Below are 26,526 nucleotides of genomic sequence, written 5' to 3'. Positions count from 1 at the left end.
AATATTTACAGTACTATACTCAGAGCGTGTTGTTTGAGGTTTATACTCACCTTCGGATTCTTGAAGTAAAATTTCAGTTGTTTGTAAATTCGTTTCAATTTTCTCAATGGTGGATTTGCCGATTTTTGCCTCTGGTGTTTTGAATTCAGGAACTTGTGAACCAATTTGCTCCCCTGTTTGCAATTCAGTCACAACTAACTCATTATTTGGTTTCATATTCATTGTTGTTGTTGCTGAATCATATGTTATTTGCATTTGAGCCATTGAATCAGCGTTTTCAGTGGTACAAACTTCAGATTCGAGTAGTGCTTGGCTTGGCGTAAAACTGGGTGCAGCTTGTTCTTTCGTTATTTTCTGTACTGTAAAGTCTTTATGAGTTTCTTGTAGTTCATTTTCTCTTATGGAAATACTTGATTTTGTTGAGAATTGAATTTCAGCTTGGGAATACTTTCTTTTCGTTTGAGTTAAGAGAACATCTTCTTTTTCTTCAACCAATACTTCTGATTGAATTAAGGGTTCAAATGGTTTTTGTTCGGTTTTAGCCAGCTTCATAGTTGGTAAAGTTTCATGTATATCAATTATAGAATCCGATGGCATCACAATCGATTCTTCTATTGCTTCTAGACTATCTATTTCCATATTTACTGTTGCACTTCCTGGTAATTGTGCCTTTTCAAAAGATTGTTCTTGCATTTCGCTACAAATTTCCGTAACCATAAATCCTTGATTTCTGCTTTCGATATTTATTGAGACATTTTTAGTATCTGGTTTAAATTTTTTGTCAAACATTCCTTCTTTTTCACGTATGTTTGTTTCTGTTACCATAACATATTCGTGTTGTGAATGCAATTTAGTTGCTTGTTTTGTAGTTGTCTGTAAATTTTCCAGATCCTCTGTACTCATGTGTGGAATTACTTCTGATTTCTCTACAACTTCAAAAGGTCTTATTGATGAAGTAGCAGTACTTTCTTGTGGTTTTTTATTAATATCTAAAATGTTTTCTGAATCGGTGGCAATAGTTTCAGAAATATTCAATTCATGCATTTCATCATAGCTAACATTGGCTTTCTTTTTGTCAAAATTAGTTTTTTTATCAAATGGACTTGCTGTTTGTGTTGTTACAATTACGGTTTGTTCTAATGCTTGAGTACTATCAATTTCAGCTTCTGCATTGAAACTTTTCACTTCGGAATCAATAAATTGGTTTTCTTTCATTTCAGTTAAGACTTCTGTCACTAATGCACTACGTTTTGCCTCTTCCATATTCACTCCCGCAACTTTAGTAGCTGGTTTAAATGAATCTTTAAATTCCTGTTCATTTTCTTGAATGCTCGCTTGTGTTATAGTTACGGGTTCCAGTGGAATTTGAGACTTTTCGGCTTGAACGAATGATCTTTCCAAGGTTTCTAAATCTCCCGTTGATATAATTGGTAATGTTTCGGTTTTTTCGGCTATTTTTCTACCTTCAATTTCAGGTAGTGCTTTACTTTCTTGTGGTTTCTTCTGGTCGGGTAATATTTGTTCACTTTCATGAGTGACAGTTTCTGATATGCTTACAGTTTTTTGTTCTTCAAAATCAATTGTGGCTGACTTTTTATCAATAGCTAATACTTTGTCGTAACTATCCTCTTTCTCAGTAATTAAACTTTGAGAAACAATGACACCCTCATTTAAATTCAATCCGATTACAGCTAGTTCTTTAGGTTTTGAAACTTCATCGAAGTTTTCAACACCATCCTGTGTAATAATTTCACTTTGTTGCAAATATAAATTACTTACAATTGATGTTGTGCCTGATTGTGTAGACGGCGTTTGTTCGCTTAGTAGATTACCCTCTTTATCTTCAGGGATTGTTTCGGTAATATTTAAACTTTTGCCTATACTAAAGACTGTTTCCGCTTTTTTTGTATTATCTGATTTTTCAACTGTAAAATCTTTTTCTTTTTCGGAAATATTCAATTCAACTTGAAAAATACTTTCAAGTAATACATGAGTCGGTTCTGCTTTCCTTTCTAACGCCTTTTCAGTCAATAGGTCTGCTGTTATATTTTCAGGAAGAACTTCCAATGATTGTGCAACTTCCTGACCTGTAATATTTGGACTCGCTTTTGCAGTATTTAAATAAGGTCGGTTTTCTAGAGTTTCTTCTTTTTGATTAGTGTTTACTTCCGTTACTATTATGCTTTTAACTTCATCAAGAGAAATTGTTGCATTTGTAGTGGATGCTGTGAATTTTTCACTGAAAGTTTTTTCAGATTCTGCAACGGTGATTTGCTCCACAGAAGTCGATTGTAGTAGGTCTTGACTTAAATTTGCTTGTTTTAAATCAGTCTGCCCTACTTCAAAAGTATTTAATTGAAAATCTGGAATAATTTCACTCTTCTGAGCAATTTGATTATTAATTGTATAAGAGGGTTGGGCATGTTGTTCAGCCGGCTTTTCAGTTATTTTCATATTTGATTCACTTTCTTCTGGTTTAACTTGGAAAACATGTATACCTTTTTGCTCTTCTATTTTAATGTCAGCAGTTTGAGTAACAAGTTTTAAATTTGGTTTGAAATCATTTTCTTTTTCTTGTACATCAGGTTTTGTAGCCACTACTCCTTCAAAAACTGACTGCTTTATATTTGCCGAAGCTTTTTTAATATCCAATTTACTTAAATCGCCTACATGATAGTCTGCTTCAATTGTTGTACGTTCGGCTACTTCTAATCCTGTAACATTCAACATTGCTTCTTTTTTTTCGGGTAATTGCATTGGACCAACATTTCCTTCTTTACTTTGTAAGGTAACTTCTGATATTACTTGCACTTTTTTACCTTCTTCCATACTTACGTTTGCCTTTTTCTGAGCAGGCTCAAATTTACCTACAAATTCATCACCATGCTCTTCTGGCCGATGTTCTGAAATAATAATGCTAGTTAGTGTTTCTTGACCTTCAGTGGCAGTAACAGGAGTTTGTGTAGTTTGCGGTAATGTAGTAATGTCAAACTCTGCTTGTATTTGAGTTTGTTGTACAATTTCATGGCCTGCATCTATGTCAGAATGTGCTTTTTGATGTTTTGGTGAGTTAGTGAGTATTAACTGAGAAATTTGGTCTGCTAATGTTACTTCGGAAATGAAAATGCCTTGACCTGGCTGAACTTCAAAATTAGCCGTGTGCTTTTGCGGTGCGGCTTGTTCTTCTAGAATTCCTTCTACCTCAGCCGCAACTGCTTCTACATTTACTGTTGTTTTATAAGGTTCTTGATTTTTTTGTGCATGAGTTTGTTCTGGTGCTTCGATTTTAAGTGAACCTGGTGCCATTTCTGAAAATATTTCTGATTGCAAGGCAATTTCATGCCCTGAAATAATTGGTATGGCTTGCTTATCAGATGGTTTTGTTTCGGCTGGTAACAGTCGTTCACTATCTTGGGAATGTACTGTTGTCACTTCTAAACTGTATTTTGATTCTATGGCAATTCCCGCAGTTTTCACGTCTAATGGACTTTTCTCGTCTATCTTCTTTTCTGATTCAATTGTAATAGCTTCTGTATTTATTATACTTTCAAATGGTATCTGGTTTAAAAGTGCAGTTGAAGTTGTTACTAAATCTGGTATATATTCTGATACACTGTCGTGTGGAATAATTTCGGATTGTTTTGTTGTTTCTTGACTGACAATATCTCTGGATGCAAATTGCTCTAAGGGCTGAAATGGAGACACAAATTGTTTTTCAGATTCACCTAATGTGATTTCGGTTATTTCTACAGTTTGATCACCATCGATTTTCATATGTGGTATCTGAGCTATGGGTTTTTGTTTTTCATCTAAAAGTTGTTCGTTTTCATTTGCAATAGTCTCTATGTTAATCACACTTTCGAATGTAGAGTGCAATGCTTGAGCGTGTTGTTTTTCTAAAACAGATTTCTGTGTAAGCGCTCCTGTTAAATATTCTGGTATTATTTCAGTTTTCGCAGCAACTTTTTGTCCTTCAATATCAAATTTGGCATTTTTCATATCTTCAGGTTTTTTTGTAATGTATTCTTTTTCTTTGTCATCAGTAATTACTTCAGATACTACTAACGACGAAGCTTCTTTAAATGTTTGTTCGGCTATTTTATAATCAGGTGCTACATCTTTAAATATACCCTCTTTCTCATTTACTTCTGTCATGGTACTTGATAAACTTGTAAATGGAATTTGTTCTAAGTGACCTAATGCGGTTTTAGGTGATATTTCTTCTAATTCATTAACTGTATTTTGTACAAAAACACTTGTTTGTCCCAGTGCTTCAAAGCTTAGAATTTCCGGTTGAGCAATTTTTGCATCAGGGGCAATTTCTTCAAGAATTGATTCTTTTTCCGTAGCTAAAATAGTTGTCACAGAAACACTTTCACCCAATTCTAAATTCGATTCAGCCGTTTTAGAGTCTGGTTTTGCACTTGGGAAATATTGCCCTTCTTTTTCTTGTGTTACAGTTTGACTTTGTATAAAAGTTTCGTAAGGTAACGTTTCAAGATTTGCCTTAACTGAATTATGTACTACGTTCGAAAAATCTTGTACACTAAAATCTGAAACAACTTCTAATTTCTGTGCAACATTTTGAGAATCAAAAGAGGGGGTTGCTACGTATTGTTTGGGTACAGTACTATCGGATAGTGGTTGTTCAGAAAAATTTGAAACAATTTCTGTAATATTAATACTTTTTCCTATTTCAAAGTTTACATCCGCCTGTTTGTGATCTGGTTGGATCGGTTTTTGAAATGTGTCCTCATTTTCATTAGCTGTAATTTCGCTGCTTAATGCACATTCAAGACCATCAGTCTTGGCATATGCTAGTTCTTCTTTTACAAACGGCTTTTCAAATGCACCAACATTAATACCACTTACAATTTCTTGTTGTAAAATAACATTTTTTTCAATTATATCAACTGTTGCAGTTTTTTCTGTTGGTATTTCTAAATTACCTAAATATTCTTCTTTGTAATTGGTTATTACTTCTGTTATATTTATACTTTTTTCCGGCTTCACAGTTACTTCTGCTACTTTTTCTTCTGGCAATTTATAAGATTCTAGCAATTTTTCTGTATCCGCAACATTTGCTTCTGTAACAATCAATTCTTGATGAGGTAAATTTTCAGATTTGGCTTTTCCAGTAACTGGTTGTTCTAATAACAAATCGGGAGCATTACGTATAGCTGTATTTTCTGATATGACAACAACATCTTGAGTTGGTATGATTGGTATAGCACTTAACTTTTCAGGCGATTTATCTTTGACATATTCTTTTTCAGATTCATGGACAATAGCTTGTGATACACATAAACTTGGTATATCAGTGTCAATTTCCATATTAGCTTGTTTTGTATCTGGCAATGGGTTTGATATATGAGCTGACTCCTTTTCAATTACATTTTGTTCTGAAACTTGTATGCTATCAACTGTTGTATGAGTAGATTTCGCCTGACCGGTTAAAATTTTTGGTTCGTCAATTGGAGTAGTATCCATGTGTGTTTCTGTTAAAGATTTGATAGCTAATTTTTGTAAAGAAAACTCTGGCGTAGCTTTATAGCATATCGGGGAATCTTGTGGTTTATAGATCCCTTCTTTATTGTCTGCAGTAACTTCAGTAATTGTAATGAATTCTCTCGGACTAAGCATGACATCCGCTGTTTTTTCTTTTATTTTCTCAATTTCGGTATAAAGTCCAACACTTTCAGTTGTAAAAACTTGTTCTACTGTGGTCTCTTCCAATGTATTTGAACTAACATTTGCAGTAACTGTTTTTAGTTCGTCTTTTGGTATAGACCCCGTAGTAATTTCATGTTGTTTTTCTTCTACTTGCACAGTTGGTAGAACATGCGTAGGTGTGCATTTAGAAACATGCGTTTCAGGTCTGTCAAATGGTTCTAGCGATCCTTCTAATTCAATGGGTTGCGTCATATAGCCAGATGTAGATTGTTGAGTTTCAAATACATTTGATATATTTAAAGCGATTGGAATTTCTTTGGCAACAAAAGAAGATTCTTTATCGTGAACATCTACAAAAGATATTTCTTTTGCTTCATTACTTTGTAAAATAGTTTTGGCCTCGTCAGTTCTATATTTTAATGTATCAAGTTTGTAAATAGGTGTATCTAATGTTTGCACTTCAAGCACAGAAATAGGTTCTTCAGGGCTGAACTTCATGTCTGCAACAGCTTTCTTTGGTTTCTCTGTATCTATTAAATTTGATTCGGATTCTTGAATGTCAATTGAAGATACATTTGATGTTTCTAAACAAGTAACTGATGGTACGGCTACTTTTGTAGATGGTTTATCGTCAGTTATCAATGGAGTTTCTTTTTCGGACACGATTGTTATTGATGACATAGCACTTTCTAGATTTGTTATTTCAATATTTGCTTGCCTTTCTTCTTTATATTCAATATTCATATCGCTTTGTGGCATTTGTGAATCCACTGCACTTATTATTACTCCTTCTACGCATGTTATATTTTCGGTAGCATTCATTACATTTGGGCTACGTCCTTTTTCGAAGATATTTTCTTTTTCTTGTACGTTCTGCATTTCTACTATTAAACTTTCACCAGATGTAATATCAAGTGTTGCATTTTGGAATGGTGGTAAACGTTCAGACGAATATATACCTTCAGTTTCAGGAACATTTATTTCCTCTGTTTGGATTTGTTTTTGTGGTATAAATGATTCATTTGCTACTTCCGTAGCAACAATCAATTCTGGATAATATTTATCTGGTTTTGTTTCAGTAAATACCTCACTTACTTCTACGGGTTCTTTTGTAGATATGTTGACTTTAGGTTTTACAGGTACCGTTTTTAATTTCCCATCATATGTATCTTCTGATAACCCTTCATTTACTTCATAAACACTTATACTTTCTTGTGTGCTAATTATTCTTTGAGCAGTTGTGGTTTTGGGTAATTTTTCCCTTGTAAAGTCACCTTCTTTTAACGATGTTTCTATTTCAGAGACATTGGTCGCTTCTTGTAACGACAAGGATAATGTTGCTTGAGATTTTGAAACGGAACTGTCTAAAATATCAGTCACAGGTTGACCAACTTCAATTTCATTTACAATAAGCCCTTCTTTAGGTATAAGAGATTGTTGTGCTTCATATAAAGTTGGTTTCATACGACCTTCATATTCAGTACAAGTTGCTTGAATATTTGTTTCTGTTACTTGATACGATTCTACTGTATCTATCGTGGACTTAGCTTTAGTTTCTTTTGGTTTAGTCTCTATTGAATCAATTTCTTTTTCTTCTGTTGTAGTTTCTGTGTTGGATAAAGCTGAGTGTGGCATCAAACTAATTTTAATTTGTTTTGGTTCAGTAGTTTTGGTTTCAATTTGTGGCACTTCAATTAATGGAATTACTTCAGATGACAATATAGAAGAATTGATAGGTTGTGTTTTTTCAAGAGTTGGTTTACTTGATTTAATATCTTCTAAATACTCTTCATCAATAATTTCTTCGCCTGTCTCTGGCCTTTGTGGTTTTAACTTCAATTTTTTAACCATCTTCTGCCCATCGTCAATCTCAACAATTTCTACTTTTTCCTCTGATTCTTTTACTAATTTTTCTTTTTTAATCTTTTTTTGCTTTGGCTTTTTCTGCTGACTAACAATTTTCTTTGTTACTGTATCAACAATTAAAGTTTCTTCATCTTCGTTTTCTGATTCTTCTTTCGATTCAATTTTGGGTGATTCTTCAATGGGTTGAGTTACAATTCCAAACGATGTTTCTTTGATAGAGCTTTGTTTTTGATCAATTTGTTCGTCATCAAGTAATTCAGTAATTTGTATACCTTGATGTTGGCTTGACTGTGTTTTTTCAATTGTTGTTTGTAAGTTTGTGCGTTTTGCAGTTTTTGTCTCTGTTGAGTGTATAATAATGTCATAAAATATTGTTGAAATTTCGAACAAAACAGAGACGAAGTCATCAGTTATCATTTATAAATATTTGCGGTGTCACAAAGGCGGCCCAAGAACTTTTAGAGAAGTTTTTTTATAAAAGTGTTAATCAAGTCAATTTTATAAAATGAAGTATAAAAATAATGACGTGGGTAACCTCTATTATAGACGTGGGCTGAGAAACGGAGGTTAATCCCCATTATTATTATTATTATATAAATATTTTAGGCAAGTTTCAAAAATCAACAATATAAATTTAGTGAGCATATTTGGGTGACCTTAAAAAATTTATGGAAGGCCCCATAGAGATAAAAATTTCAAATGGAAGCCCATATTTTTAATTCACACAATACAGAAAAAATGAAAACTTTTAAAGTGGTCGCACAATATGGAATGCTGACATGATAAATATATTAAATAGAAGCTTTCCGGTTCCGACAAAAATTTTGTAGGCTTCAAATCTATGAAAGAAAGTCTCCGGTTTATATAATTAAATAAATTAATATTTTTAACAAGTAATAGACGTGAAAAAAGTATACATATTTGAAGGGAATCAAATCCGAACATATCACAATCAAAATGTATAAATTGTGCATCGTATTTTCTACACCATTCTTATTTGTGTAGTACCAGCATAATATTTATAAATAATACTTTCGGCTTCTTGTATTTACATGTATGCAGTGTTTGTGAATAAATAATAAGCAAAGCTGAAACTAATAGCATAATTTTATGACTTACTTGCAAAAAAGCATAATATTAGCATCTTCAAAATGTTGTTAATTCTGCTGCAAATAATATGAAGCTAAAATTGTAGAAGCTAATTAAATGTTATTTTAACGACTTGCGCATAACAGCCAAAATTATCATTGAATTAGAAAGCCTACCAAAACTTTTATTTAAAAAATTTTATAATTAATAATAAATTACACAAAAATTACCTTCTTGTTCAATTGCTTCTTTAATCTCAATTTTTTCCGACACTTCTTTTACCTTCTTATCTAAAAATATTAACATATATTTAATAATTTTATTTATAACATATTTGTAGTTAATTTTTATTATTTGGCTAAGTAAAGAAATGATTGACATTCTACACAGACACTAATGCTAACTGTATATGAAGAAAAGTACACGTGAGTGGGAATAGAACCTAATTGTTTGCTGGACAACCGCTCTACAATTGGACAACTATCGAGTTTTACAATAGCTCAGATTCCTCAGCACAACCTTCTTAAACTGAATTGTTTTTCAACGGTTAAATATATTTTTCAATTCATATACTAGCTTCTATTCATCGATTGCTAGCAAATATCGTTTGGATATGATTACTAAATCTAAAAGTTATTACACTTTAATCACCTCCGTTAATGAAGGTATAGCCTTCTAAGAAACATTCACTAACAATGTGTGGGTATTATCATATTGATATTCGGTATAATTTTTCTAAAAGACCAAACATTTATTATACTGCTAGTATCTAATAAGACATTTTCGATTATATTATAACTTACCACTGATAAATGTTTTAACTTCAGTTTTCTTAACTGTTTGTAAATCTTCAACTAATTGAGACATGACTTCCTTTGCTTCTTTATATTCCCATGGATGTGTTTGGAAATCTTCTGGTGCAAAGTTTGTGATAACTTCTTCAACTGTTGCATGTTTCAAATCGACCATTCTCATAAATGCTCTAAATCCAACAGTTGCTGCTACATTTTCATCCAAAGTAGTTTCTTCTGTTAATACTTCTGATATTAATGTTCCATATCCTTGACGCTCAACTAAATTAACTAAAGCTGATTGTGATTCTGGTTTACGCAAGGCTGGGAATTTATCTGCATCATACAGTACAGTTACTTCTTTCACAGTAATACCATGTCGAACAAGAAAACCAATTTCTGCTAATTCACGTACTGGTAATTCACCAGGTCCTAATTCTTTAGCTTTAACAAATTCAAGAACTTCCTCAACTTCCTTTTCCATTCGTTTTTGTTTCTTTTTCACTTGTTTTACTTTTTCAATAACTTCTTTCACATTTGTTACCGTTACTTCTGCTTTTTGTAAACTTTCTTGTGTAATTGTAGCAGAAGCCTTTGTGACTTTAGTTTCTTTTAATTCCTCTACCTTATCTTCAACTGTTGTTTCAGATACAGTCACTGGCTCAACTGGTGAAATAATATGTTCGGCTTTTTCTTCAATACTTTCTTGTACTTTTTCGTCAATCTTCTTACAAGAAGCAATAGCTTCTGTAACAACCGGCTCTAATATGGGTAAAATCTGTTCAGCTTGGCGCTTGTCAGGCAATTTAGATATTTCCTTTGTTTGTTCTGTTACAGTTACCTCACTAACAGTGGCTGTTTCTTTTAAAGTTACTTGTTCTGTTGTTATAGACGATTTGCGAATTTTTCGTTCTGCTCGTTTTTTGTCTAATTTAGCTTTCTCTAATAATAGTTTCTCTTTCTTCTCTGCGGCTTGTTTTATTTTTAATTTTTCTTTTTCTTCGTGATAAAGTTCTTGTACATGTAGTTTTGCTTTTGTAACGGCCACTCCAATATCACTGGTAACTTTACAAGCGTATACTCCCACATCTTCAAGTTTAACATTCGTTATTGTCAATGAAGTTTTATTATCTTTTATACGAATTTTAAGAGTTTCGGTATTTCTTACTAGTTTATCGTCTTTATACCATACAACATCTAGAAAAATAAATTACTAAATTTGTATTGCCATGTAAAATGAAATGAAATATTGTGGGATTGCCAATCATTTTACAAAATGCGACTAGTATGCGTAATTTTACCGACCATGGTCCAAAAGTTAAATGATTTTGATAATAAGATCTGAAGAGCCTTTTAAAATCAACAAGTTTAAAATAATGAAAAAAAATTTATGGTCTATCCATACAAAAAATATTCGTAGCAGCAACTGCGTTAGCTAAGTGAATTCCCTCAGAGATTGAAAAAATAACACATTTTTCTTAAAATCGAATATTATTGGAAGTTTTTCAAGAATTTTATTTCGAAAACTAAGCCTCGCCTCTAGAGGAAGAGTACTTTTTTGCTTAAAACTGATCAAAAAATTCAAAATTTTGTACTTTGCGCATCCCCTCTTGTTTATTTGGCGATTTTTCTCATTAACGAACTTCCCCCTTCAAATACCAAACCCCTTCTTGATACCAAATGTTATTGAAATCATACTTAAATTGCGACCGCTTTAGAGGGTACAGGTTAGGTGAACATTTGAAGAAATTTTTTCAAAATTCCATCACAACAGTACAAAAGCAATAGCTCCATTTCTTTCGGTAATTCGCTAATAATCTAAATAGTCAATATTTGAGGGGCTAAAAAAGCATTTTTGTATGATAAACATGTGTCCAGAAAAGACCCCTTTTGAAGCTAAAGATTTTTATCTCGTTTTCGAAAAAAAGTTCATTAATGCCTTCATGCTTTTTTCTGAAAAATATTGTGTAATATAATCTTCACTAATCATTTTACAATTGTATAAATGAAATTACTCAGGTGTCTCTAACCGTTTTTTGAATGTGTTAACTTCAAAATAGGGCCTGGTGGAAGGTTACCATCGGAAATGGTACTTTTTCGAAAATTCAGACAGCTGTATAATCAGATAATTAATACATATTATATTTAGCATTTACTTACCAGGTGTTGGAGTACCAGAAAATTGACATTCGAAACATATCGTTTCTTCTTCTCTGGCTCGAATATCAGTAAATTCTTGTACAAAAGTGGGTACACTTTGTGATGCTAAGAAATAAAATAACAAATGTTCATAATTTTTAAGAATTGTTTTAACCTTAGAGACTTAATATTGTTAAACAGCAAAATTAACAACACATTCATAGACTTACCTTTTACAATAATTGTATTTTCCAATATATTATTTAAAAAGAAAATAAATCAGGCAATTTAGAAAAAGCAATTCAAAACATACACAAAATTAAATTTTAAAAATTTTATTAAATAAAAAAATATAAAAAATATATATTAAAAAATAAAAATTATTAATTTGTTAACAATAATTTATTTCAGTGGAATTAAAAAATAAAGTTCAAAAATAATTATTTAAGTCTTTTTTTCAACAAGTCAATGTACAAAAAACACACACAAGTATAATTAAATAATGACTCTTAGTACACTTGGTCACTAAATTTCAAAAGGACGCTTTGTAAGTATCGTATTCTTGGTCGATTTCCATCTAAGAAAAAATCAAAAACTAAGAAAAGAGGTAAATTAAAAAAATAATTTTTAATTTGACCAGATTTACGAATTTGACCATGAAATACAAATTTTTTATTTAATTCAAGTTTATGCGATTTTATCATTTATGATCTGATCAAACTTGTTTTTCTATTTTTTACTGTATTTTGGAGTGCGATAATAACATATGTTGTTTCAGAAATAAATAGGTTTATTACGGTTTTATTTATGAGGGGCATAATAAATTCTATCTACCTGAACCGATAGCTATATGATAAAGATTTATTGACAATGTGTAATAAAAGTATTGTTTAATCATTATTTAACAAAATAGATGCCACTAACAACTATTCATGCTTCATACAAAAAACTATATTTGGCTACCTTTTAATATTGCTTGCAATTCTTCCATGTGTGTTACCCATTCTGGCTTTCTATATTCTTTTGTTCCAACAATACCTATAGTAAAAGAAATCAATAAATAAAAATAATAAAATATAATTTAATTTAAATCAAATGTATTTCAATGTCTGTAAATAATTGTGTAATGTGAGAATGTGAATTATATTTAAATTAGGATAAAAAATAGGATATTTTTGGGATAAATCAATATATATCCTGAAAAAATATTTAAAAGTTATATTAGATAAAAAGCTATTTTCAAAAGTCTTTTTAAATTCAAACTTTTACCTTCTACGGATAATTCAGTTGTGGTAATAGCTACACCTAGAGGATTAAAAGCTTCAAATGTGATTTCACCAGTATCATCTGGATAAACTTCTGTAATGGTTAATACTGAAGTACCATCCTCAAAGTTTTCAATAATAAATCCTTCTGATGGTATAATTTCAACATCTTGTTTAATCCATTTACCTTCAGGTTTAGGTTTACCTTCAGCTTTTACCTCAAGCCTACAATAATTAACATTTATTACAAAATTTACCCTAATTTAAAAAAAATCTACAACCGTACCTAATAACATCACCGTCTTGTGTAGTGATAACTTCAGGCAATTTCTTAACAATTTTAGGAGCACATTCATTATCACTGTCTAGTGGTAATTCTGGAGCATCCTGTAAGAAGAAATAGCATTATTTGTCTAATGAAAATATAAAATTGCTAATCTAGTCTCACGGTCTTTTTTCCCAATTGATTACTAACGGGAAGATACTTTGTATGGAGTTTCGCTATATGGACTCTAAAAATTTTTTTCTTTTATTTGAGTAATGGTTATTACAATAAGAAGATTGTTAAATAATGAATATAAAAGTAAAGTGATTCATCATTTTATAAAAGTCGGGCCTCCCATTCTTCGGGATTTTTCCAAATAAAAAAACCATATATGAAGTAATAACTAACTGATAAGTGTTGGTCATTTGTTGGTAATCTCTTGAAGAATGGGGAAGGGATTCAATTTCCCTCCAAAAACATAATTATTATCGTCAGTTTTGGTTAAAAATTACCAAAAAATGTTTTGGCGGAATTTCGTAAAAGATACAAATTTGGACATAAAACCATTTAGTCAATAGAAATTAGCGTGTAAAATGTATAATTTTAATTTTAGTCAAATTTAAAGTTTAAAGAAATATTTATCACTGTTGATGTCTTAAGCACCTGTTATGAGAAGTGGTTTTGAAGATATTTGGATATAAATGGATGATATTTCGTATTTCATATTTTAGACATTAAATCTACCAAAAAACCACATTGTTTTCATAACAGCGTAAAATTGATTTTGGCCACTGTTTACGAATATGAATATAACATTTTATTTTCTAATTAAAATGATAAATATTTAATTAAAATGGACCGTATAATCTTTAGGGGATTAAAGCTGCGCACGGCTAATTATAATTTTTATTGCAAAATTGAAAAATTACAATAATTAAACTACATTATTAAGTACTACATCAAATATTATTTATAAATAATATTATTTTTGCAGAACCGATTTCCAATAAATTACCTTTAACAAATCTTCTTCTGATCCACTGGCTGCTGTTGTTGTTAATCCAATTTCGGAGTCAGGAACATATTCATAAGCTAAAAGTAAAGTTTAGTATGAATTATTAACATTATTTATACAAAATAAATAAATTTAAAAAAAAGTTTCTGTAAATTATATATACAGTAGAGTTGTGAAAATCGGGACCCTATAAAAATCAGGGTGGTTTGGATTGCTGAAATTGTTCGGATTAAAGGGATTTTATAGATAAATGTATGTATATATTTTAAAGTGATTGTGAACGCTCGCAGGCATAGGGACCGGCATGGAAAGCGAGGACTTAAAATGTACGCATTACTTGACGTTTCGGATTATCGAGACTCTACTATACTCATATTCTAAGAATGTTGTGAGTTAAGATATCGATTGTTTACCTTCTACAACCAGGTTTGTAGTACAAATAGCTTCTCCAACTTTATTGGTTGCAATACATGTATAGTTTCCTGCATCTTCTGGAAACACTTCTGTAATAGCCAAGAAGCAAACACCTTCCATATCTTGAGATACTATGACACCTTGTGCTTCCTTAATTGGTCGATCATTATGCCTCCATTCAACTTTTGGAACTGGTTTCCCAACTACTTTACAAGTAAATGTAACTTTTTCACCATCCATTACACGGACTGGCGATACTTGTTTTACAAATCTTGGCGATAGTAATTCCTTTGGTTCTTGCCAATCTTCTTCTTCTAAAATATTTATATTAGCTGTACATGTGACAGATCCAGCGACATTTTCTGCTCTGCATGTGTAATTTCCAGCAAATTCTATGGGGATGTCTGGTATGTATAATATAGATTTATTATTGTCTGTAGCAATTCGTATTTCGTTACTAGATTTAATAGGAACATTTTCTTGGTACCATTGGAATGTAGCAGTTGGGTATGCGTCAACAATTGCCTCGATAATTACGACTTCTCCTTCGGTAACTATTTGAGGTTCAATAGGTTTAATAAATCTAGGTGGTCTACTTTCTGTTGTTTCTTCCTCTGTAATGGCTACAGATGCAGACGTTCGAGCCTCACCAACTTCATTTTCAACGCGCAATTCGTATCTTCCAGTTTTTTGCTTGACTTTTTCTGATATTACTAATTTTGTAGTATTTTCAGTTATTTCAATTTTAATGTCTTCTGATGGCTTGATTTCTTTATTATTACGATGCCACTTAACTTTAGCCTCAGGTATGGCTTCAAATTCTGCCTCTAAAACAATTGGCTCTGTGTTTCTGGTTACTACTGCCTTTAGAGGCTTAATTATTTTTAATGTTTTCTTCACATGATGAAGTGTTGGCATTTTCATTTCTTGAACAATCAAATTTGCTCGACTCTCTGCTCTGCCAAACTTATTTTCAGCACACACCCGGAATATTGATGTATCTTCTTTAGTTACCTCTTCGATTTCTAATACAGCGTGACCAGTTTCTGGATTGTATTGAGTTACAGTCTTATCATCTGGTTGTATTTCATCGTTTCCTTTAAACCATTTTACAACAGGTGTAGGTTGTCCTACCACGTAACATTCGAGTTGCGTTGTTGTGTGCTCTTCAGCAATTTGTGGTTTAAGTGATAATGTGAAATGAGGAGCAATTCCATCTTCTTTTTCTGAAAATTAATCAAAATTAAAAATTTTGTATTTAGGACATAATATAAGAAATTGTACCCATTTCAAAAACCTTCTATGCATTTATATTGAGATAAATCTTATAATAAAGCTACTTTAAAATTAAAATAAAAAAATGCATAAAGATTTTGGCAAGTTTAGACCTGGCAATTGTCCCAGTATTTAAAACATTTATCAGGAATAAACAAATGGGATAAATTAAGAGAATAATAAAAATAAGAATTAATGTTATCATCATTAGTTTTCTTTACCTAAAATTATAAGGTTTGCTGTAGATGTAGCTACTCCGGCACTATTTGTAGCACGGCATGAATACATTGATACATCTTGAGGTTTCACTTCAGCTATTTCTAAAGTTACTGTATTTTCTACTACAGACATTTGTACGTGCTCGCTAGCATGAAGCTCCACTTCGTTTTTGAACCAAGATATTTCAGGGAATGGCGTTCCCTCCACTTCACATACGAATTTGACTGGTTGATTTAGTTCACCAGTAACTGGTTGAAGCCTTTGGATAAATCGTGGTGCTTTAGATTTTTTAACTTTCTTTTGTTCTTTAATTTCTACCAGCAACGTGGAAGTTGTTTCTTTAGTTTTACTGGAAACAGTTTCCGGTTTAACTTTAGATTTTTTCTCTGAAACTATTTCTAAGTCACCCAAAGGTTGATCATTATCAAAAACAACTCGTTTTTTAACTTTTTTCTTAGAGTCAATTTTAATACTTTGGGTAGCCTGTGTTGTTTGACTTTCATCTTCAACTGTTTCTGTGCTTGGAGTTTTCATTATACTCTTCCGAACTACTTTCTTTTCCTGTAAAATAATTACGGAATCTGATTTCACATTATCTACTTCCTCATTTTGAATTTCGGGAACATCTTCAATTTCAACTGGTTTTTCTTCTGTTTTATTTTTAGGTATAGGTTTAAGAGTAACCTCTTCAGGTTTCTCTTCTTGTTTAGGTCTTCTCTTACCAGAAGGCCATTTCTTTTCTTCAATCTCTTCTATTTCTTTAGATTTTTGTATTGGTTTCAAATCTACAGTATCTGGAACTTCTTCTTTTGGCTTCTCTTCTGGTTTCTTTTTAGGAATAGGTTTAAGAGTGACTTCTTCAGGTTTTTCTTCTTGCTTTGGCCTTCTCTTGCCCGTGGGCCATTTCTTTTCTTCAACTTCTTCTATTTCTTTAGTTTTTGATATCGGTTTCAGATCCACGGAATCAGGAACCTCTTCCTTCGGTTTTTCTTCTGGTTTCTTGTTGGGTATAGGTTTATGAGTGACCTCTTCAGGTTTCTCTTCTTGTTTAGGTCTTCTTTTGCCTGTAGGCCATTTCTTTTCTTCAACCTCTTCTATTTCTTTAGTTTTTTGTATTGGTTTCAAATCTACAGTATCTGGAACTTCTTCTTTTGGCTTCTCTTCTGGTTTCTTTTTAGGAATAGGTTTAAGAGTGACTTCTTCAGGTTTTTCTTCTTGCTTTGGCCTTCTCTTGCCCGTGGGCCATTTCTTTTCTTCAACTTCTTCTATTTCTTTAGTTTTTGATATCGGTTTCAGATCCACGGAATCAGGAATCTCTTCCTTCGGTTTTTCTTCTGGTTTCTTTTTGGGTATAGGTTTAAGAGTGACCTCTTCAGGTTTCTCTTCTTGTTTAGGTCTTCTTTTGCCTGTAGGCCATTTCTTTTCTTCAACTTCTTCTATTTCTTTAGTTTTTGATATCGGTTTCAGATCCACGGAATCAGGAACCTCTTCTTTTGGTTTTTCTTCTAGTTTCTTTGTGGGTATAGGTTTAAGAGTGACCTCTTCGGGTTTCTCTTCTTGTTTAGGTCTTCTTTTGCCCGTAGGCCATTTCTTTTCTTCAACTGATTCTATTTCTTTAGTTTTTTGAATTGGTTTCAAATCTACAGTATCTGGAACTTCTTCTTTTGGTTTCTCTTCTGGTTTCTTTCTGGGAATAGGTTTAAGAGTGACTTCTTCGGGTTTCTCTTCTTGTTTAGGTCTTCTTTTGCCCGTAGGCCATTTCTTTTCTTCAACCTCTTCTATTTCTTTACTTTTTTGTATTGGTTTCAAATCTACAGTATCTAAAACTTCTTCTTTTGGCTTCTCTTCTGGTTTCTTTTTAGGAATAGGTTTAAGAGTGATCTCTTCAGGTTTTTCTTCTTGCTTCGGCCTTCTCTTGCCCGTGGGCCATTTCTTTTCTTCAACTTCTTCTATTTCTTTAGTTTTTGATATCGGTTTCAGATCCACGGAATCAGGAACCACTTCCTTCGGTTTTTCTTCTGGTTTCTTTTTGGGTATAGGTTTAAGAGTGACCTCTTCGGGTTTCTCTTCTTGTTTAGGCCTTCTTTTGCCCGTAGGCCATTTCTTTTCTTCGACTTCTTCTATTTCTTTAGTTTTTTGTATTGGCTTCAAATCTACAGTATCTGGAACATCTTCTTTTGGTTTCTCTTCTGGTTTCTTTTTAGGAATAGGTTTAAGAGTGACCTCTTCGGGTTTCTCTTCTTCTTTTGCTCTTCTCTTACCAGTAGGCCATTTCTTTTCTTCAACCTCTTCTATTTGTTTAGTTTTTGGTATCGGTTTCAGATCCACGGAATCAGGAACCTCTTCCTTTGATTTTTCTTCTGGTTTCTTTTTGGGTATAGGTTTAAGAGTAACCTCTTCAGGTTTCTCTTCTTGTTTAGGTCTTCTTTTGCCCGTAGGCCATTTCTTTTCTTCAACCTCTTCTATTTCTTTAGTTTTTTGTATTGGTTTCAAATCTACAGTATCTGGAACTTCTTCTTTTGGCTTCTCTTCTGTTTTCTTTTTAGGAATAGGTTTAAGAGTGATCTCTTCGGGTTTCACTTCTTCTTTCGGCCTTCTCTTACCCGTGGGCCATTTCTTTTCTTCAACCTCTTCTATTTCCTTAGTTTTTTGAATTGGTTTCAAATCTATTGTGTCTGGAACTTCTCCTTTCGGCATTTCTTCTGGTTTCTTTTTAGGTATAGGCTTAAGAGTTATCTCTTCAGGTTTTTCTTCTTCTTTCGGTCGTCTTTTTCCAGTTGGCCACTTCCTTTCTTCAACCTCTTCCGTGTCTTTAGCTTTTGGTATCGGTTTCAGATCCACAGAACCTGAGACTTCTTCCTTTGGTTTTTCTTCTGGTGTCTTTTTGGGAATAGGTTTAAGAGTGATCTCTTCGGGTTTCTGTTCTTCTATTGGCCTCCTCTTACCAGTTGGCCATTTTGTTTCTGATTTATCCTCTGTAGGTTGTGATTTTCTTCTCCATGGTACAATTGGCTGTACACGATTTGTTTCTTCAGTGGATTTGTCAACTTGAAGAACGATTGTATCTTCAACTTCAGTAATTATTTCTTCTACCATTTCTGACTGTGCCAAAACATCGTCTTGTGCTTGATCTGGTTTATCTTGTTTTGGTTTTCTCCAAGGTGCAACTGTTGCTGGTTTTTCTTCTTTTGGCTTTCTCCAAGGTGCCGTAGATACCGGAGTGTCCAACTCATCTTTGTCGGGAATTTTTTCAGATGGTTCTAAGATTTTTTCGTCCAAATATAATTCTTCAGGGCTACTAGTAGCTTTAACTGGTTTTAATGTCACATCTTCTAAAGTTTCCTTTTTAATTTCTTTCTTTTGTGTGGCTGTTGGTTTTAATTTAATTGCTTCTTCGGTCCAGGGTTTGGTTTCCTGACTCATTTTACGTGGTTGAGGTTTAGGTGTAGTTTTAGGTTTTGCCAATTCGTCCATTTCTTCTTTGATTTCAAGCAGTTCAGAATCTTCAACTGACACTATTTCACTAGCTTCCTCGATTTGATCTGTACTTTTTTTAATAGGTTTTAAATCCACAATTTCTAAAGATTCTTTTTCAATTACACCTTTTTGAGTTTTAGAAGGTTTCAGTTTAACCTCTTCCAATGTTTCTTTTGGTATTTCTTTTTTCTTGGCAGTGGCTGGTTTCAGTTTTATTGGTTCTTCTGTCCATGGTTTTGCTTCTTGACTCATTTTACGTGGTTGTGGTTTGCTTTTAGTCCTAGTGAATTCATCTGTCTCTTTTTGAAGTTTTAGCAACTCCGAGTCTTCAACCGATACAACTTGTTCCCTATCGGTCTGAACTGTAGTTTCCTCATCCGTTGTAATAGTGGTCTCATCGACGATATTTTTGAACGGTTTTAATTCCACAGTTTCTAAACTTTCTTTTTGAACAACACCCTTTTGTATTTTGGATGGTTTCAATTTAACTTCTTCCAGCGTTTCCTTAGGTATTTCTTTTTTCTGGGGAGTAGCTGGTTTCAGTTTTATAGGCTCCTCGGTCCAAGGTTTGGCTTCTTGACTCATTTTACGTGGTTGTGTTTTTGCCTTAGTTTTACTGAATTCGTCGGTCTCTTTTTCAATTTTCAGAAATTCTGAATCATCGACTGAAACTATTTGTTCCCTATCAGTTTGAACAATTATTTCGTCAAGAGTTGTAGGTACGGTTTCTTCTACCGTTTTCTTAACTGATTTTAAGTCTACAGTTTCTAATGATTCTTTTTCTACCACTGTCTTTTGTATCTTGGAAGGTTTTAATGCCACTTCTTCTAATTTTTCTTTTGGTATTTCTTTTTTCTGAGGAGTCGCAGGTTTCAATTTTATAGGTTCTTCAGTCCATGGTTTTGCTTCCTGGCTCATTTTACGTGGTTGCGGTTTGCTTTTAGTCTTAGTGAATTCTTCTGTCTCTTTTTTAAGTTTTAGCAACTCCGAGTCTTCAACCGACACAACTTGTTCTCTATCGGTCTGAACTGTAGTTTCCTCATCCATTGTAATAGTGGTCTCATCGCCAGTTTTTTTGAAAGGTTTTAATTCTACAGTTTCTAAACTTTCTTTTTGAACAACACCCTTTTGTATTTTGGATGGTTTCAATTTAACTTCTTCCAGCGTTTCCTTAGGTATTTCTTTTTTCTGGGGAGTAGCTGGTTTCAGTTTTATAGGCTCCTCCGTCCAAGGTTTGGCTTCTTGGCTCATTTTACGTGGTTTTGATATTGTCTTAGTTTTATGGAATTCATCGGTTTCTTCTTGAACTTTCAAAATTTCGGAATCATCTACTGAAATTAATTGTTCCATATCAGTTTTGACAATTGTTTCATCAAGAGTCGCATTAACTGCAGTCTCATCTACTGTTTTCTTAAATGATTTCAAGTCCACAGTTTCTAACGATTCTTTCTCAATAACACTTTTTTGTATCTTGGAAGGTTTCAATTTAACTTCCTCTAATATTTCCTTCGGTATTTCCTTTTTCTGAGGAGTAGCTGGTTTCAGTTTTATAGATTCCTCTGTCCATGGCTTCGCTTCTTGACTCATTTTACGAGGTTGTGGCCTAGTTTTGGTTTTTGTAAATTCGTCTGTTTCTTTTTGAACTTCCAGAAATTCAGAATCTTCCACTGAAACAATTTGTTCTCTACCAGTTTGAGTTATTGTATCATCAAGCGTTGTAGAAATTGTTTCATCAACAGTTTTCTTAAAAGGTTTTAAGTCAACTGTTTCTAATGTTTCTTTGTCAATTACACTCTTTTGTATTTTAGAAGGTTTCAAAGTAACCTCTTCTAAAGTTTCTTTAGGAATTTCTTTCCGTTGAGGTGTAGCAGGTTTCAGTTTTATTGGTTCTTCGGTCCATGGTTTTGTTTCTTGGCTCATTTTTCGTGGTTGTGGTTTTGATTTAGTTTGACTGAATTCATCTGTCTCCTTTTTAATTTTCAAAAACTCCGAATCTTCAACCGATATAACTTCCTCCTTATCTTCTTGAGTTGTAATGACAGTTTCATCGATAGTTTTCTGGAATGGTTTTAAATTTACAGTTTCCAAGGTTTCTTTTTCAATTACACCTTTTTGTATTTTAGATGGTTTCAAAGAAACCTCTTCCAAAGTTTCTTTAGGTATTTCCTTCTTTTGTGGTGTAGTTGGTTTTAACTTTATTGGCTCTTGAGTCCATGGTTTTGTTTCTTGTTTAAGTTTTTCGATTTGTTTTTGTGATCGTTCTTCAATTAGCAATGTCTCTTCTGATGTTTCTGTTGTGCTTATTGTTTGTTTAGATATTTTTTCGTCTGCTCGTTGTCTCCTCCAAGGTGCAAAATTTGTATCAGCCTTTTTAATCCTCCAAGGTAAAGTTTCATCTCCTTGAGGTAACTCAATATCTTCACTTAATTCATCATCTTCAACATTGCTTATATTATTTAGACCAGGTCCCTCCTCAGTCGAATCTCCTGGGCGAGTTGTACCTTTTTTACCTAATGTTGTTTTTGTGTCATTTGTAGTTTTTGTTGTTGTACGCCGTACTACTTTAGTTCGTTCTGTAAAATATATCAAATATAATCTTAATTTTAAAATAATATTTCTAATAATTCACTTTTAAATTAATATTTTTAAAATATTCTCTTATTAATTCTTTCTTCGAACTTTCCACAGTTCATAGAATTTTAATAAAGAGCGTAAAATAAGTAACATCAAAATATGTTAATTTTGGGATATAATGTTTGCTGAGATATAAACTAGATTTATTTCTCGATGGTGCGTTCAATTCATGTATTGGTAGAATTTTTAACATTTTCACCCATATATTTCGAAAACGGAATATAAAATCATAAGACTCGATAATACTTGTCAGCTTATTTTCAGCGGGAATGAAACTATATACTACTATTTAGTTTTTTTTTTATACGGGGACACTTCACTTTTTTATACGGTCAAATAGATTTCTACTTTGTTTTCTTAAATGAAATCACATATTTTTTGTAGAAGATTCTTGTTCTGTGTTATAAAAAAGTAACTTTCGTATGAAAATTTTTTTCCCTAGACACTTTTAACGGCTACTTATTTTCAGGTTAAAGTTTCCACGAAGAAAATATAAAGTAAACCAGCAAACTCTTTAATAAATTTTCATCTTTACTATTTTAACAATTTTTAGCCTTAAAAACCGTAAAATAAGGAACTGACTTGTCTCTTAATACGTTCCCGTATAAAATGCTAAATAATGTTTTTTCGTTCCCCCTACTTGCTTTTGCGTTTTACGATATTCCATTCCTTTTTGAGATAGAAGGGAAGAAAGAGAAAATTAAAAAAAAATTATCTGTATAATTATCTCAAACGAATAAGCAGTACTGGAATAGCCACGTAGAAAAATTTTGATGGGCACGTCCACCTGATCACGTGATATATGGTGGACTCACGAAGACTAAAAAAAGATATTCCTGGTAGTTTTTCTACAGGCTATATAGAAAAAAAATGAAGCTCATTGGAGTCTTCAGGTAATGATAGGTACCACAAATTGGCTAAATTATATAATTAGCTATTTAAATAATAATTTTATTGCAATAATAAACAAAATATAGCTTTAAAAGAAATTTACCCACTAAAATTTGTTTAAAATCTAATTGAATATTTACATTTTTACAGTATGTTACAGGAATAGGTGTACATGTGTTACAGGTGTATAACACAGTATGTGGGTTACACATTATACACAAATCAAGAATATTCATCATTGGATGAATCACAATTTCGTTGCAGTGTAGGGGGCAAAATATATGAGAAATACTTTTGTATACAACGCGGCGTCCGCGTCGTTTAGTTTTGGTATATATAATGTGTTTCATTTACACATCTGGTTGTAGTATGTTTTGCACACGCGACGTCGTATAATCTGTGAAAAAAACTATACATTTGAGTAATGGTTGGAGTTTAAATACAAGTTTTTTGTTATTTTTTTGCTCAGTAAGTAAATTTGTGCTATAAAAGTATGGTTTAAAAATGTAAGAATTATTGTGGTAATAATGTAAATTTTTGTGAGTTTAGTGTTTGTGTTTAATTTCAAATGATTCAAAACCTGTTTTTCCAGTGTAAAATAATAGTATATAGAAAATAGTTTTTAATTTTTTTCAACGGTATTTTTTAAACAATTTACAGGATTATAATTATATTATTTAATTAATTTACATATAAAAGAAAATTAAAGAAAAAAAAGTTGAAGAAATTTTAATTTTAGTCTTTATTAATCTGAGGCAAATTTTTTTTTCAAACTAATGTTTTCATCGTAAAATTAATTTTGTTTTTATCCTTTGTATATTATCCTATTCAAAAATTATAGTTTTTTCAAGCTATCAAGGTATTTTGTTTGCTTTTCACAGAGAATAAACTTTTGTTTTCAAAATAAACATAATTTTCTTTTCTTAATAATTTTAACTAGTTATATTTTGTAAAATTAAAATTAATTATTCTTAATTTTGTGTAATATATATTTTTTTTTATTAAATAAAATATTCAATAAAAAATTCTTTATTTTGTTGAAGTAAATTTTAAATAAAATAAATTAAATAATTAATAGAAATAGAAAAATAGAACATAAGGCAAAGAAAAAAGTTTTGTATTGAAAATTGAATTTAATAAAACTATTTTTTATTTTGTGTTTTATATTTATTTAAAAAAATCCTTGTTCTCCTTTCATTATAGAAAAACAAATTCTAAAAATGGTAAAATTAATTAACTATTATTATTGAATAATAATAGAACATAATAGAAGATAATTTCTTAAAATAGGTATTCCCAAGGCCAAAACATTATCATACCGTTGAATCATCAAATGATTAAATTGTAAAAACAATATTAAAACTTGACTCACTTTATGATGAAATTGAGGCTAATAGGATACAGAAAAAAATTGTAATAAAGCAAACATAAGCTATTTTTAAATATACTGAGATGATTAGTTAAGTAAGACATCATCACAGGTAAGTAAATATATTACAAAATTCTTGGCAATAACTTACATTTCAAAGAAAATTTTTTTTATTATTAAATTCAGAGGATATATTTCATATTTTTTTAATACTCTTGTTGCCAGGTGAATTTATTCAGGTGTTTATTAATATTAAAATACTATTAATACAAACAAATTTTCATATAAATAATAATTTTTATGTATTTTTCATTCTCGATTAAGACAGTAATTAACTGGAAAGAGTAATTTAAGTAAATTGTTATTAATTATGTGAGTATTACGAGTAGTTTATTAAAGATGCAGGCAGTTAAATATAATAAGTAAATCTCATAAAATAGGATTTTATATTTAGAATTACTAATTTTATACATTTCAGTATGTATGGGGTAAATGAATTTACTGAAAATAACTTCTATATACAATTAATTATTCTGTGTTGTAAGGTACTTTCTTTGGTCATTTATGTAGATTCTGCACACGGCTCGCGCTACACTTTGTATTCTTCTGCGTGCGTGTTTGTGTTTAAAATACTATTTTATATATCCACTACAATTTCCAGTCTAGAAATAGTTATTCTTCTGGGCATTGCCTTTTTAGACGGTCGTACGCATCATATATGCAGTATTTCCACATGTATGCAATACACATAGACTACCTATAATTAATACTAATGACTAATAAGGGGGTCGCATTTTTTTCACAAACCATCTGGTATTTTTATCTGTTAAAATATTAAATAGATAACTTTTTCAACGTAATTTTACCAATGGAATTTCGATGATTTTTATGTGACTAGTTTTATGTTGAAATGATTGTAAGTGGTATTTTTTATGTCCTATTTATTTTATTTCGTACAGTTATCCCGATGTCTGCACAGCACTTCTGAAACACAGCCCATATAGTGACTTTTCCTGTCACTACTGCGAAATCAGAGCGGACTTTTTCTTAATTAAAGTTATACAAAAACTTTTTGCGTAGCTCAATGGAGCAAAATAGCCTCAGAACAACTCTATCTAGTCCATCGAAAATCAAAGAGCGCGAAAGATTAACTCCAATAAAAGAATAAATGAATTTGCTATACCGTTAAATCTAGGAAAAAGAACTTTTTGTTATAAGTACTTGCGTTTTTGGTAACGAAATGCTTTGTAAGCGCTTGTAAAATATTACAAGTATATCATTGCAAGTATCATGGCTGTTTCTACAAATGAGTATAAAATGTGATATAAATTTTGATGAATTTGGATGGGGCCCTCAAATTTGCTTTTGACCCGGAGACTTTACAGCTCTTCTTTCGGCTCTTTACATAAAATACCATTCTAGAATAGGTGTTGGTTTCTCGTTATATTAGGAAGCAATGTGGTATGCTTTCGAAAATAATTTACTCTCTATTTTATGTATTTATCCTTGAAATGTGGGCGGTAGGTAACAATTATCATTATTAGTTGGTAAGCTGCTATAAAAAGGCATTGTGAAAATTATGCAACGCCCTCATTATTAAGATTTTCTTTAAAAACTAAAGCATGAGGTATTACTAAATTGTAAGTATGTATGTACAAATATTTACAGTTGAATAAAATATTGGCGGAAAAAGTTATAATATTAAATATATTTTTTAAATATATTAAATTTTGTACTCGTTAAAAAAATACATACCTCGACATACATACTTACATACAAATATAGAAAAATGCATCAGATGGTCTTGCGAACTGAAAATTTGTCCTTTTTATTTTTGAAAATAAAGGAAATTACAAAACCACTCTAGACCAAAGATTGTGTCAAGGGTTTTAGGAAAAGTTTTTGGAAATATATAACATAGTGGCGCAAAGGTATCTGTCTAACATTTTTGCTTTCGGAATCAAGAGAATATCACACTAGACTGAAAATTCGTAGTTATAGGTAAACTTTTAGAAACCTATATGTAAAAGTACTTAGAAAATCGAATGTACTCCTTTTTAGATATGGCTTCAAAATGCAACTTAAAAAAAAAGTTTAATTATGTTTCAAAACAAAAAACAAACTTATACTTTAATAACATATCA

At 31.6% G+C, this 26,526-nt stretch overlaps 1 protein-coding gene across 1 annotated transcript in view; it reads right to left on the bottom strand.

The window, feature by feature from the left end:
• LOC123296560 (titin) overlaps positions 1–26,526 on the bottom strand; it is a 175,143-nt gene that overhangs the window by 38,264 nt on the left and 110,353 nt on the right. The window contains 10 exon segments of the mRNA XM_044878085.1: positions 51–7,880; positions 8,859–8,918; positions 9,432–10,616; positions 11,580–11,684; positions 12,522–12,596; positions 12,828–13,048; positions 13,110–13,210; positions 14,104–14,180; positions 14,517–15,743; positions 16,014–22,061. Coding sequence (XP_044734020.1) covers positions 51–7,880; positions 8,859–8,918; positions 9,432–10,616; positions 11,580–11,684; positions 12,522–12,596; positions 12,828–13,048; positions 13,110–13,210; positions 14,104–14,180; positions 14,517–15,743; positions 16,014–22,061 — 16,929 coding nt within the window.

Source organism: Chrysoperla carnea, chromosome 3 (genome assembly GCF_905475395.1).
Source record: "Chrysoperla carnea chromosome 3, inChrCarn1.1, whole genome shotgun sequence".
NCBI classification, from domain to species: domain Eukaryota; kingdom Metazoa; phylum Arthropoda; class Insecta; order Neuroptera; family Chrysopidae; genus Chrysoperla; species Chrysoperla carnea.
This window is presented reverse-complemented; position numbering and strand designations above follow the sequence as displayed.